The sequence below is a fragment of the Poecilia formosa genome, unplaced genomic scaffold (genome assembly GCF_000485575.1).
Source record: "Poecilia formosa unplaced genomic scaffold, Poecilia_formosa-5.1.2 Scaffold171, whole genome shotgun sequence".
Lineage (NCBI taxonomy): Eukaryota > Metazoa > Chordata > Actinopteri > Cyprinodontiformes > Poeciliidae > Poecilia > Poecilia formosa.
In genome coordinates this window covers 1,133,844-1,148,227 of record NW_006800110.1, presented here as the reverse complement: position 1 = coordinate 1,148,227, position 14,384 = coordinate 1,133,844, and the positions used below count along the sequence as shown (strand labels likewise).

Here is a 14,384-nt window from a genome sequence, read left to right as displayed (position 1 = left end):
GCCTTCAACGTACTGTGGCCGGCGAGTTTTATCATCCAAAAAATAGTGGCGCGCGTTTGTTTATTCACCGGAAGAACGTCATCGCGTCTTTGTTTACACAATTTTCTACATTATTTGAACTAAATCATGACAATTATAACATTGTCTAAAAAAGATTCCCTCCTACAGCAAGTATTATTTTTCATTAAAATAATTAAATATATTATTATTTTATATATATTTTAAGAATAATCCGGAAGTATTCTTCAGCGCATGCGCATTCGAGTTGCTTATGTGGCTCGTACTTCCGGTTTACACGTTTCACGAGTAGCATCTTGTCGTTGGTATCTGACGCTGATGACCACTTCCAGGAGAAGGTAAGGTAACTTTATTTATATACCACATTTTCAGCAACAAGGCCATTCAAAGTGCTTTACATGAATTAAAAGGAAATACAAACAAAATAACAAACCAAAGGGAAAAAAAGACAAAAAAACAGAGGAAAGGACACATTGGGGCAAATGGCAACATTCAGACAAAACAAAGCCATGAGTGAAGCCAGTGACATCACAGGGCCATGAAACCACGTTGCTCAGCCTCCCTCCAGAAGTCCGATAAGATGTTATCAAGGATTGTCCTTGGGATTGCTCAGCTCCACAGCTGCATGGATAAGGAGGGGTGAGGTGGGAAGGAGCGTTGTGTTTAAATATAGAAAAAGAGAAAAAGAGGACAAAAACAGAGCAAATGGCAGGGCAGGGAGGGAGCAGAGGAAAAAAGCGTCCGCCTTCGCCGAGAGCAAGAGAGAAAGTGTTTTTGACAGTGGGCATGCTCTCTTTCTGCCATTTTGTGAGTGGCATAATGGTAGATTTTGTTTGTCAGAATAATAAAACATTACCAAAAAAAAAACCTTATTTCGTCGGAATAAGGGTTTTTGTATAGCAAATTTGAGGTGTTGCTGTGTAACTAATTAAGGTTAAATGAACCTTAATTAGTTAAAACCAATTAACACATTTCATTTTCCTCATGAAGTAAACTTAACTCATTAGCTTAGTGAATTGGTTGATTAAAATATTTTAACTGTAAAGTTAATTTCATATTGTTAAGCTCTTGTATATTTGAAATTAGTATTCTGTTTATTCCTTACCCATGTTAGCGTCCTGTTAAAGCCAGAGCTGAACAACTGTAGAAGAGTTTGCTTTTAAATCTGAAATCTTTGCAAGCAGAAAGTTGTATTTTAGGTTGAAAGTTAAATTTGTCCTTTAACCCTGTAAGGGGGAACAGAGGAGGTTTTCCTCAGCAAACCTCAACTTATCAGTGTTTATAATGTGTGTGCTCTGCTGGCGCATCCACACACACACACACACACACACACACACACACACCTGGAGCTGAAGCGAGGTGTCACACGCTCGCAGAGTCCTTCCTGAGCCCACCGGCGTCCATCACTTCTTTTTTTTCTTTTTTTTATATGTGGCTGAATAAAATCAATAGTATTTTCCCCATTGACCACAATCCTCTGCATTACAAACCTGTATTTTTCATAATCTAAACCATAAAAACAAAATGATCTGCTGTAGAACACTTATCAATAACTAGACTTTATTTATGCAGTGTTTAATATAATCTCCAGAAATCATAATTATTAAAAAAATTATTGACTGCTTATATTTCATATTTCAGCTTTGAAGAAAAAGTAATTTCAGCAAAATGACAATTTCCTGGTTTGTCTCTACAAACACCCCAACTGTGTCAGAAATGGATTTAAAATTCACCAAAATGAAAGAATAAAGAATATTTTCTCATTAATTTGAGTAGATATTCTTACACTGTTGTGAGCAGGTCCAGAGTTGAGCTACAGGAGTTAATGCCCAGCTTTCTTCTTCTTCTGCTCCTCTGGCTCTGCAGGCATCGCCAGGGTTTCTGCCGATGGTGGTTGGCATGCCAACCGCAGCGGAGGCCCGTCGACGGCTGCTGCAGGACTGCTGCTCTGTATTTGACCACCAGAACTTTTTCTCTGTCCTGGAATCTCTGCTGAATTGTTTTCATCTCACTTGGAGCTTTTACTGCCTCTCAGTTATTTCTGCTGCAGCTGATGGTTTCTCACAGTAAGAGACCAGGCAGACCCAACAGGACTTGCTGGCTTACAGTTTTCCTCCAGTGCAGAAATCACAGGCCACATCTTCAGGTCCAGCATAGCGGTGATCAGCAGGAGCAGCTTGGAGTCCAGTCTTCTTCATCTGCTCCACTAAAGCTGCAAACGTGGTGTTTTTCTTCAAAACTGGCATTGGTATGAACGTCCCCCTGCACTGAGGGCAGCTGTGGATTCTCCTCTTCATCCCAGTGGATTTTTGACAATTATACACCTTGAACTTTAACCAATCTGAGGGATTTTGAGCTTATTTGGCTTAATCTTTGGTGAATATGCATCTTGGGCCAATACTCGCCAAAGCCAACAAAATGCTATAACTTTCACATAGACGGACTGATTTGCACCAAACTTGGCATGTGCAATCTGTGTTAAATTACTCATGAAAGCTCCGAAACAGGAAATAAGTTTGTTTTTCTTGGAAAGCTCCATCTCCAAACCCTTATTCCTAATCAAGATGATCTTGTGTCAGAAGACACTCTGTGCTTTAAAGCACAAAGAGATTTTACTGGAAGGCTACGCAAAGTCAGATGTCACGTCCTTGCCCTACGTATGGCTGTAACGTCCACATTTTCCAGCCGAACTGCATCAAACTCACCATGATTTGTCCCAGTCCAACCACAAACAGGAACGCAGCCGAATAATTAGTAGGCGTGGCCTAAATTATCCAGAGTGCCCCCTAGAAGTCTTTAAAAAATCAGCCCCAAGCTGTGCTTTGACCAAGAATCATGTAATTCAGTAGACATGTCATCTCAGATCCAATCAAAACGTCTCTTGGAGTCAACAAAAAGTCGGCCATTTTGGATCATTTAGTCTGTTCTACACATGTTGTAATCTACAGCTTTTGACATAGAACTTCATAATCACTCAAAGTCTTGAGACATTAGAGATCAAACGTTATCAAAAACAATTTGCTGCATCAAAGCATGTGGGCGTGGCCTCAAAATCTATTTCCCTTAAAACATCAGGATGACATAACTTCAATAAACAATAATATAGCTGCATGAGACTGTATGTGTCATAACAAACCAGCAATGATCATATTCACATGGTAAATTGGTGACATCACCTGGCCACGCCTCCTTTGAACAGGAAGTCACCTCCTGCTGGTTTTCTTCATTTTACTCTTTGCTTTATACAGGTTTAAACCTGTGTTTGATGATATTGAACAACATAATTATTCTCCTTGAAACTGTATCCACTAACCCTTGATAATCACATACGGGTTCAAAAGCCTGCAGGAAGTACTTGCCAATCATTCACCACAAAACAGGAAGTGACAATAACTCCTGTTTACCAGGTCAGTTCTCAGCCAAACTTTAAAAACTTACTGCTGGATTCATATTGAGCTAGACTGAAGGCAAATGGGGAGATTTGCCAAATGCGCCACCTGGTGGACTAGTGTGGGAGTGACGTGAGGATAGGTGGGGTTACGTGCCAAACCACCTGTTGTAACAAAGGTGAATGGATGGAGAGTTGTGAGAGCCGCCGACGTTGTAAAGTCTGACTTTTAATATCTTTAAAATAAAAAATGAACCAACTATCTAATGATAAAAATTGCCGATTTATTTGATATTTATTTTAATGACAGGTTAACTGATCAGTGCCTGTAATCGCTCTGCAGCAGTGGTGGAAGCGGAGAGTTCTTGGTGCATGAAGGTGAAACCAAACATCTGATTTTTTCCTGCATCACGAGACACTGAAGGAAATTATTCTACATTTTAGGTGGCTAAACTCACAATTTATTGTAATAATGAAAACGTTCCACATTTTTCTGCAATCAAATTGTTTTCTTGAAGAAAGTCAGAGACAGAACAGAAAACATAAATATTTCTGAATTAAAACTAAAAGAAAATTGGAAAGAAAGTACATAAATTTTGAGTTGTTGAGTTGAGGTATTTGGATTCCAATAAAGAAAACTCAATCAAATTCAGTTTGCATCAAGAACATCAGCTCTGCAGAACATTGAAAGAGAAACCAGAATATCTAAATACATCAATACAAATAACGTAACACTACTAGAGTTCATAGAAATTCAGATTTTCATGTGGAGAAATATTTCTGTCATATAAGAATGAAAGAAAACATCAGCAGTGATTTGCTTTATGGCTCCCGAACACAAAACTACATTTTAAAAATAAAATGTAAAGAAGAACAGCAGAGCAGAGACACCAGAGCAATGAACCGTGATCAACAATCAAGAGAGAAAATCTATTTGAGTTTACAGAACTCTGCAGATCCTATTCCAACCCAAACTCCAGCCAGCAGCGGCTGAGTGAATGTGGTCTGGACTCTGTGGAGGAGAGTCATGGTTTCAGAGACGCTGTAGAAGGACAGAAGACCTGCTCTGAGGTCCAGGTACACTCCGACTCTGGAGGAAACTGGACCTGAGATGGAGGTCCTGGTTCTGTTGTGCACAAATTGAAAATCTGTTTGGAAACGCACTAAAGCCCAAGATCTGTCATTATATCCAAATCTACATTCATTCCCATCTCCCACTCTGCTGATATCCTTGTGTGCGACCGCTATAGAAACACAAAACCCGGTCCACTTCACCTCCCAGTAACATCGTCCAGTCAGACTCTCTCTGCTCAGAACCTGAGAATAATTAGTGAATCTGTCTGGGTGACTAGAAAAAGACTGAGGTTGATTCATCCTCGTCACCTTCCTGTTCCCCTCTGACAGGCCCAGCTTTGTGTTTGCTGTGTTTGGATCCAGAGTGATTTCACATGAATACTTTAAGAACCCAGCTCGGCTCTTTGGTTCTGGTTCTGACAGTAGAACATCCACCTCACCGACCATCAGTGAGATGTTTGTCCATGAGTCTCTCAGGACGTCCAGTAGTTTGTCTCTGAGCTCTGACACAGCTGCTGTCACGTCCTCAAAGTGTCTCAGAGGACGGATGTTGATGCTGGATGAGTGTGTCGACTCACTGGGTGCTGGCAGTGAGGGGTAGTTGAGGAGAAACTGGTTGTGATCCTCTGTGTGTGAGAGCTGCTCCAGCTCAGCGTCTTTCCTCTTCAGCTCAGTGATCTCCTGCTCCAGCTTCTCATGAACATCTCTGACTCGACTCACTTCAGTTTCCTGCTGGGATCTGATCTGCTGCTTCACATCAGAGCTGCTTTTCTGGAGGAGACGGATCAGCTCAGTGAAGATCTTCTCACTGTCCTCCACTGTTTTATCAGCAGAGTGATTGATGGCCTCCACCTCCTGCTGAAGCAGCTTCACATATTTCTCTTTGTCCTGGATTCTCAGCTGGATGTTTCCTCGTCTCTCCTCCAGCTCTCTCTGCCTCTCAGTCCTTTCTGCTGCAGCTGACACTGTGTCATGGCCTCTATGTTCATCCATGGTGCAGAGATAACAGATACACTTCTGATCAGTGCGGCAGAAGATCTCCAACAACTTATCATGCTTAGAGCAGAAGTTTTCCTGGAGGTTGTTGGACGGCTCCACCAGCTTGTGTTTCTGAAATGCAGCTGAATCATAATGAGGCTGAAGGTGTTTCTCACAGAAAGAGGCCAAACAGATTAAACAGGACTTCCTGGCTTTCAGTTTTCTTCCAGTACAGGAATCACAGGCCACATCTTCAGGTCCAGCATAGCAGTGGTCAGCAGGCGCAGCTTGGAGTCCAGTCTTCCTCATTTGCTCCACTAAGCAAATAGTGCTTAGTGGAGCATGGTGTTTTCTTCACAGCAAAACACCATGTTTTGCTGTGAAGAAAAACATGGTGTTTTTCTTCACAGCAGGCCTCGGTATGAACGTCTCCCTGCACTGAGGGCAGCTGTGGATCCTCCTCTGATCCTCTTCATCCCAGTGGGTTTCGATACAGCTCATGCAGTAGCTGTGTCCACAGGGAATGGTCACCGGATCCTTCAGTAGATCCAGACAGATCGGACAGGAGACGGTTTCTCGATCCAGCTGATTCTGCTCCATTCCTGCTCTCAGTCACAGTGACTGTGTGAGTTTTACTTCCTGAACACAGAAACCAGTTTGAGCTCTGATCTACACATCAGTGCAGCCAATCAGCTTTCACCTCCAGCTCCCCTGCGTGTCTGTGCAGGAAAATATAGAATAACAAGTCTTGGTTCCGGCGAGGGAACGGCTTTGAAGGTAATGAATGTTTAACCGTCATCCCAACAGTTTCCTTGTGCAAATATTTTAGTTCACTTAAAATAAGAAGGAACTAAATAAAATTTTCTGTAAGATAAGTTAGAATGCCTCCTTAATATTAAAATAATACTAGTTCCACCTGCAGATTTTTTCACTTATTACAAGATATTTTTTTCACTTATTACAAGAAATGTTTAACAAAATAATTGGAAATGTAGTCTTTATTTTCTTATTGCATATTATTTTAGATTCCAGATTCATTCATAAAAAATGATAAATTAAAAATAAATTAGAACTGGACCTGCAAAATAACAATAAACCAAAACGTACCAGTTAATCTAACAAAGTCCGGGGCCTAGTCAAAGCACAGGCCTGGATCTCATGCAGATTTAGTGATTTAACCATAAATGTTTTTTTGACGTTTTTGTTTTCAACATACTTTCCTGTTTCAGGGGAGAAACTAAGTCCCAATAATCTTTTAACGTTTTGTTCTTGATCAGGAATTTAATGAGTTAAGAAAAAAATCAAACATCTATAGCAGGGATGTCCAAAGTGTGGTTTGGGGACCAACTGTGGCCCCCAAACTGCATCACAGGTGTCTGATACAGATGGAGACTTTTTATTTTTAATCAGGTGAAATTATGACTGACATCATGTCATTATAATAGAAAATGTGAAACACAAACACAAAGTTTTTATGTTTTTCTAATGAAGTTTTAATAAAAATTAGAGCCAAATTTATCCAGAGACTTTTATTGAAACTTTGCTGCACCAACAAAGTTAAATCTGGCCAAATGCAGGAATCATTTTGAAACAAAACGTCCCAAATCCTTTCTTTTTACTGGAAATAAATGTATTCAGTTGAGCCAAAATAATTTGAAAACAAGATTATTTTCTATTTTAATACAGCAAACATGTCAAATCATTTTTTACATGGTTCTAAAAATAACATGTTTTGTAAAAAAACAACAAATCAGGCTTTATTTTTTGTCTTTTACAAAAATAAAGGACAAAAATATTTTTGACTCAATGATTTTGACCCTCATGACAAAAAGTTTAAAAACCCCTGGTCACAATCTGATCTCTTGAATTTGCAGTTTGAGGCCTAAATCTTTAATATGATATAAAAAATTGGAGTTTTATCTTAAATTTTACCATCAAACTTTATTTTTACTGAGTTTCTGCAGCACTAAAAATATATTTTCTCAGATTTTCTGAATGTTATCAGTTCAGCAGAAACACATTGAACTGAATGTAATTAATTCACATTTTTCTAACTAAAAAACAGACATAAAATTATTTATTGCACAAATAAACAGAAAGCAGAAACGCGTCTACCCAAAGAACTTTATGCTGCTTCAAAATTCAAAGAAACGACTCTCTCACTAACGATGTGCTCTAAACTGTTTATGTGAAAAATTACATCCCAAATTATTTAAATGTTTTTTTACCTTCAGACGGAGGGATGAAGATCAGAACCGCCATGATGAGCAGAAACATTTTTCCCCTGAAGGTGAAGGTTTGTTGTGATCTGCAGGAAAAGCTGCTGAATGTTTCTGTTCAACCGTTCAGCAGCAAAATATGTGAGCAGGAAAGAAACGATTGTCGTCTTTGGCAACGATATCTAAGAGGAAACTGAGACAGATAAAGACGGAGGACACAGAAATAAAAAGCAAACATTCTCATGCGTCGCAGTTTGGTGCAGCTGAAATGGTTCGATAAGAGAAACGTCTGTTTGCAATTAAAAATAGTGGCTATTGAGACGACGGCGCTCAAAACGAAGACGTTTTTCCACCAGGGCAACCAAACACAGATAACATCCAATGCTGCAGCTCCGATCAACGTTCAACTCAACCCAACCATTTACAGTGGTCTAGTCAAAGTCTGTCTGATGAGATGTTTCATAAGCAGACCTAATGCGTAGTTATTGTTGCCTTAATTAAGACAAAACATTGCCAACATTGACTGAAACTTTACGTTAGCAAAAACATTTTAAAAATGTGTTTTTATTTTTCCCTGCTTCACCAGGAACAAAGAGAAAATATTCAAAACATTTTAAATGTTTTAAACCAGGGGTGAAAAACTCCAGTCCTCCGCTGTGCTGCAGTTTTTAGATGTGCCACAGGGACAAAACACTGGAATGAAACGGCGTCATCACCTCCTTCTTGTGCAGGTCAGTTCTCCAGAACCTTAATAACCTAATTATTCTGTGCAGATGTGGTGCAGCAGAGGAACATTAAAAGTTGCAGGGCAGCGGCCCTCCAGGACTGGTAAATGCAGGAAATTATCAGAAATGTTTGGCAGCAGAAACCAAGCCTCCCAGGACCAGAGTTTGGTAGCAACTAGTTACATTTACTCAGTTACATTTATTTGAGTTACTTTTTTGAAAAAAATTACTTTTAGGAGTATTTTTACTGCACTGTATTAAAATCTCTGGATTTTCTTTTCACTGAATGAAAAACATGTTTTAACCAAAAATCCACCAAACCTGCAGTTTCTGTTAAAGTTTCATAAATTTTATATTGAAAGAAACTGATTTGGAAACATTTTATTTTGCCTGATTTTATGTTTTTTGTTACATATATGAATTATTGTCATTTTGGTCCTTGAAATATAAACATTTCCACTTAACTTTATATTGTAGTTCATCATATTATGTAATATTTGATCAGAACTTGTAGTCTTTTTACCAAATACTTTTTACTTGAGTAAACATCTGCTGAAGTACCTCTACTCTTACTTTACTACAATTTGTATGTACTCTGTCTGCCTCTGCACCGAGCGACGGCTTGAAGCTCAATTCTGATTTTTCTAATTAAATGTGACAACAATCAGACATGTGAATAAACGTTTTATGAGCCCAAAGTGAAGAAGGTTGAGGCTGCAGAGCAGAACTGTGTTTATGGGAGTAATGATGGATGGAGTCATGAAATGGAATAAAAACGAAACAAACCCACAGAAAAACATTAAACTGATTTATTTCACTTTAGTCTTTTCTCAAAACTGAAATCCTTTTGTTGTTGCAGATGCTGTCGTTAAGCATCTACGAATAGGTTATTTTACAAATACCTTTTAATTAAAAATGCAAAACTTTTTCTCAGATTGCAGCCGTTCAGCCAGCAGGAAAGAAACTTTTTCAGTAGTTTAGTTTTTTCAGAAACTTCTCAGCCTTGTGATGTTTGTGCTGCATGGCGTCAGTAGGAGGACACGCCAAGTTTTCCTGAGAATAGAAACAAAAAGAGAGAAAAGGACAACGGACTTCAGCGTCAAACATAATTTATCTGTAACAGTTATGGAAGAGGAAGCCTCTTGTGTTTTATAAAGTCACAAGAGGCTTTAACTTAATATTTTGAAACAAAAGCACCGATTAGCCTTTAAAGTAATGATGGCCAAAGGAAAACTGAAACCAAGCAAGTATAATTCTCCAGTTTTTGTTTTTTGCTTGTAGAAAAGGATCGTAGATCCAAAATGTAAAAAAGATTTTTACGTTTCCTGTATTAAGAGAAAAGTTTTCAGATTCTTTTCAGATCAATTTTAAACATTAATTCTCAGATATCAGATCATAATTTGGGTCAGTTTCTTTTAAAATGTTTCCTATATTTATCCAAATTCAGTAAGTTAAATAAAAGCTGATTTGGATGCTTTTCAGTAAGAATCTCTGAAAAAACCTGGTTCTATTTATTAGAAGAACTTGGCAGTAAAAAGTTTAAAACTTTGTAACATTTTCAATTATAATAAAATTACTTTGGCAATAATTTTACCCTTATTTAAAATATAAAAAGTCAACCACCTGCTCTGCACAGGCTACATTCTTAAACTGCAGTTGGGACCGCACAAGCTGAGTCAAAGGGCCACAATTGGCCCCCGGGCCACACTTTGGACACCCCTGCTTTAAAGATGATTTAACCTGTTTGCAGGATTATCTGATCTGCTGTGTGTGAATCACTCAGGAGTTTTTTATTCTCACATTTTTTATCTTGTCCTGGAGCCACTTGGAGTCTGGCTTGATGCACTGCGGCAAACCGCTGCCAGTGAGGATCCTACGGAGACACAAACAGGACATTTTGACTAATAAATAACATATTTAATGTGATGAAATTTTATTTTACCTCTGCCAGCTGAACTGGGGACGTACCAAACAGACTAAAACAGCCAATTCAAGCATTTTCAAGGTAAGATTTCAAACCTTTCCAAAAGTTTGGAGATAAAAACATAAATTAACTAAAAAAGACAGTTTCAACTCAATATTCTATACGAGTTATTACTAATATTAATATGTTGTGTTAATATATTTTACAATAAGGACAAGGTAAACTTAAATATAACAACAGTTTATGTTTTGAAATGTTTCTTTTTCACAAGAGACAACAACTCAACACTAACACTAAAACATCTCCCAATATTAATAACTTTGTACAAAATATAAGATGATCAATAACTCATAAATAGAATACTTATCAATCATATTTATTTATTATTCTAGTTACTAGAATAATAAATATGAAGTCAAAACAATGCCACCAAATCTTAAGATGCTCAAATGCTAAAAAAAAAAATCTAAAAAATGCTTTTACTAATTTTTTGGCATTTAGCAAATAGAAATAATTTAGGTAATTCTCTAAAATATTAAAGTTTAGTCTGATTTAACTTCAGATGATGAGAAAATGTATTTTATTAGGTGTCTGTAAACATCTGATTTCAACTTTAAACATAATTTTCCAAATTTGACATTTTAATGAAATGTTCGATTGAATTTTATTACAAAACTATTCAGTTTGAGCATCAAACTTCCAAGGACTTGAAAACCTTTCCAAACCTTGAAAACATCAAACTGAAACTCAAGGATTTTAACAAACCTGTGATTAAATATAATTAGCATGAATGCGTTAGCATTTAACTCTTTACTCTGAAATTAATTTAATGGTTAAACATTGTTGTTAAAACCTTCTTCTGTATTTTCTGTATGTAATTTAATGAATGTAATGATGTAGAACAGTGGATGGATGGTGCTCCTGCTGGGAGAGGAGAAAATTAGGTGGAAGGATGAACTTGTTTTGTATTTGCTGTGCTTACAAAAAGAAGTGTTTGTGGCAGGCTTTTCCTGCTCTTTGTTCGAAACACTTGAAGTTTTCCACGTTTGCCTTCTCTGAGCCCTTCAGGCAGCAGGGTGGACAGACCAAACATTTCACTCCAGACGACGACCCTGAAAAAACAAGGAACAAAAATAAATTTAAATTATTTCTGATCAGAACAGGTGTAAAAATAACTGTTTATCATAAAACATGTCCAGAAACATTCGTCTCAACTGCATATTGTAGATAAACAGAAAAAATAAAGTAAGAAACTCAGAAATGTTCAGATTAATCTCATACAATTTCTAGGAAAAATAAGGAAATTCCTGAGTTTTAAAAGTTAAATATTTTCTAGAAAAAAAAACTCAGGATTTTTCCAGAAAAATCTTGAAAGTCTGAATTTGAAAAGTTGAAAAATTGCTTGGAAAAAAAGAACATTTTCGGATTAATCTCAGAAATATTATAGAAAAATCAAGAAAATTTCTGAGTTTGAAAAGTTTAAACATTTCTAGAAAAAACTCTGAAATGTTCAGGATTAATCAACAAGAAATATGTTGATCAAATCAAGCCAGAGGTGAATCATTTAGTTTGAAATGAGGCTTTTATGGAAAACCCCATCGATGTTTGTTTACGTAAATGAAATATGTAAAGAAGAAAAGAGTTGGTTAGAGGAGGGACTGCGGTTGGCAGGATGTAACGAAACGCTGCTTTTTATTCTGATTTACTGATAAAATATTTAGTGTTGCTTCACTTTGATGTACAAACCTTTTAAATTTGCTTGTAACTAAACATTGCATAATAATATAGTGTCAGTCCATATTATTTGTGAAAACTGCAGCAAATACTTCATAATTTGGTACATTTTTAACATCAATGTTTTTAATTTCCTTTTCCTTTTGTTTTACATACAACATAAAACTTATTATTAAAGTGTAATTAATTCATCTTTTGGTTAAATTTATGGTAAAGTAAAATATTTCTCTCTTGATTCCTGCATTGTGTCTGTAGCTGAAGTGCAAACTTCTGCAATTTGTTGCAAAAACTGGTGCAAACGTTTTGCTCCTGCATTTATTTAGTGCAAACTTGTTGCTTTTTAAATCCAGTCCAGAAATAAGGAAAAGAAATTGATTGCATCAGGAATTTTCTTAATTTTTTATCTTAAAATAAAATAAATTCTTGGGATTCAAACCAACATTTTAATTATTTTTACAATATTTTTAAAATAATTTTTATTGTGCGTGTTAGCTAAGCAATGCTTTGTGCATCCTCTTCCTTTATATTTTCCTCTCAATCATTTTGCTAATAATATTTTAAAGTGGATGTTTAATCAGTTCATATTTACCTGCACTGAGGAGTCCTGATACATGGTAATGTAAATATGAGTAAATATGAGATTGGAATGAATAAAAAGTGGTTTTAGCTGTAAACGTGTCAGCAGAGGGAGAACTGTTAGTTATTCTGCTTAAAGAACATCAAAAAAATGTAAAAACTTTACTGCTGTGTCTTAAAACTCTAAATTAGTCAAAAGTGAAATGTTTTGATGAAAAACCACTGGTTATTCATGGGGAATATTTAAATATTCACCCATCAGATGTCATAGATATGAGCTGTGGCTAAAAAAGGTAGACAAACCAACTTTTTTAAATGTACGTTACCTGCAGATAAAGTGAGGACGATCCAAACCGTCAAGATGGGCAGAAACATTTTCCCCTGATGGTGAAAGTCTGTTTGTTTGGGATCTGAAGCCGACCGGATCTCTGCTGGGAACGAACTGCAGCCGTTGCTCCCTGTGACCTTTAACCGTGGTGTAGAGATGAAACGCCGGCGACTTAATGAAGGTTTCTAAAGAAATGCCTGTGGATGCACATAGACCTCCAACATGAACCACGTTACCAAACCACAGTCTGACAGCCTTCATGCAACTCTCAGCATTAGTTCACCTAAAAGTTTCCACTGGTCAGATCATGTCAGAGATAACGCTGCAGAACAGAGTCTGATGAAAAAAACGGTTTCAACCTCAGAGGAGGAGCTTTTCTTCTGACAGACATGAAAACATGAGCAGCTACAAACACAAAAGAGGTTCCAACAGTTGAAGAAATGAGTTTTTCTTCACAGTTTGTTTCTGTTAAATCAACAATTCAAAAGCTACAAAAGGCCTTAAAATGAGGCGTTTAGTCAGGTGTTCTGGGGAAGGATGCAACAGAAAATGTAACGTTTTAGAGAAGAACCTGACTTCACACAGATGTTTCCAAAAGGCTTTTTGGAAGGGAAAAGTGTTAGCCACTGACAAATTCAAGATGGCCGCCATGGTTTTCAAGGTTAAATTTATGTTGATCTAAAACTACCAATATTTATTACAGATAAATACTTTTGGTGTCAAATCAAACCTAATTGGGCCCACAGAAACCATATTCACTGACAATTTTTGTATTTTCAAGATGGCTACCATGGCTGTTATGGAAACGTAATTTTCGCACTAAAATTGCCCATGAGCTAAATTATGGAAAACCAGTTCATATGTTAAATGTTTTTTATCCATTTTATTGGCGACATACAGACAGGAGGAGCTGCTCCCACAGAACAGCAGCCAGTGCAGTTAGCGGGAGGTTGGTGAATCCCAGGTGAGGCTCGGATCGCTGCTGCCTCACCGGCTTCACTTCCCAGCATTTGAACGGAAAAATGAGAAAATTCAACGATTTTGAAGAAAAAAATATCAAAATTGGTTAAGCTGAATGAAAAATAAATACTTTACAGTGCAAACCACAGGGTGAAAATAGCAATATACATTATTTTATCATTATATTTTTCCGTTATGACAGGAGAGGCTCCGCCCCACTTGCCTCCCCTGACCGCACGTCACTGAACACAGAAACCAGATCAACATGATAACCAGCTCACCGCTACAAGCTAACGGGTCAGAACCACAGGCCCCGCCCCCAAAACACCAGCTGTAATTCATCCAATCATCCATCACACGCCGCTGGAAGCTCCGCCCCCTTTCAGGTCCATCATCTCTCCATGTTTTCATGGTCCAATAAGCAGCAGAACCACTGAATCCAGCACCGATAGAAAAACCT

At 37.4% G+C, this 14,384-nt stretch overlaps 1 protein-coding gene and 1 long non-coding RNA gene across 2 annotated transcripts; one reads left to right on the top strand and one right to left on the bottom strand.

The window, feature by feature from the left end:
* Positions 1-279: 279 nt before the first annotated feature.
* LOC103146946 (uncharacterized) lies at positions 280-2,522 on the top strand. The gene is made up of 2 exons (XR_477203.1): positions 280-356; positions 1,885-2,522. It is a non-coding gene; the product is annotated as an uncharacterized LOC103146946 (long non-coding RNA).
* Positions 2,523-2,903: 381 nt separating this feature from the next.
* Positions 2,904-6,394, bottom strand: LOC103146947 (tripartite motif-containing protein 16-like). Its single transcript, XM_016677980.1, has 2 exons — positions 5,827-6,394; positions 2,904-5,775 (listed from the first exon to the last, which is right to left on the bottom strand). Exons 1-2 carry the CDS (start codon positions 6,056-6,058, stop codon positions 4,337-4,339), a joined length of 1,671 nt encoding a protein of 556 aa, XP_016533466.1. The 5' UTR covers positions 6,059-6,394; the 3' UTR covers positions 2,904-4,336.
* Between the last annotated feature and the right edge of the window lie 7,990 nt (positions 6,395-14,384).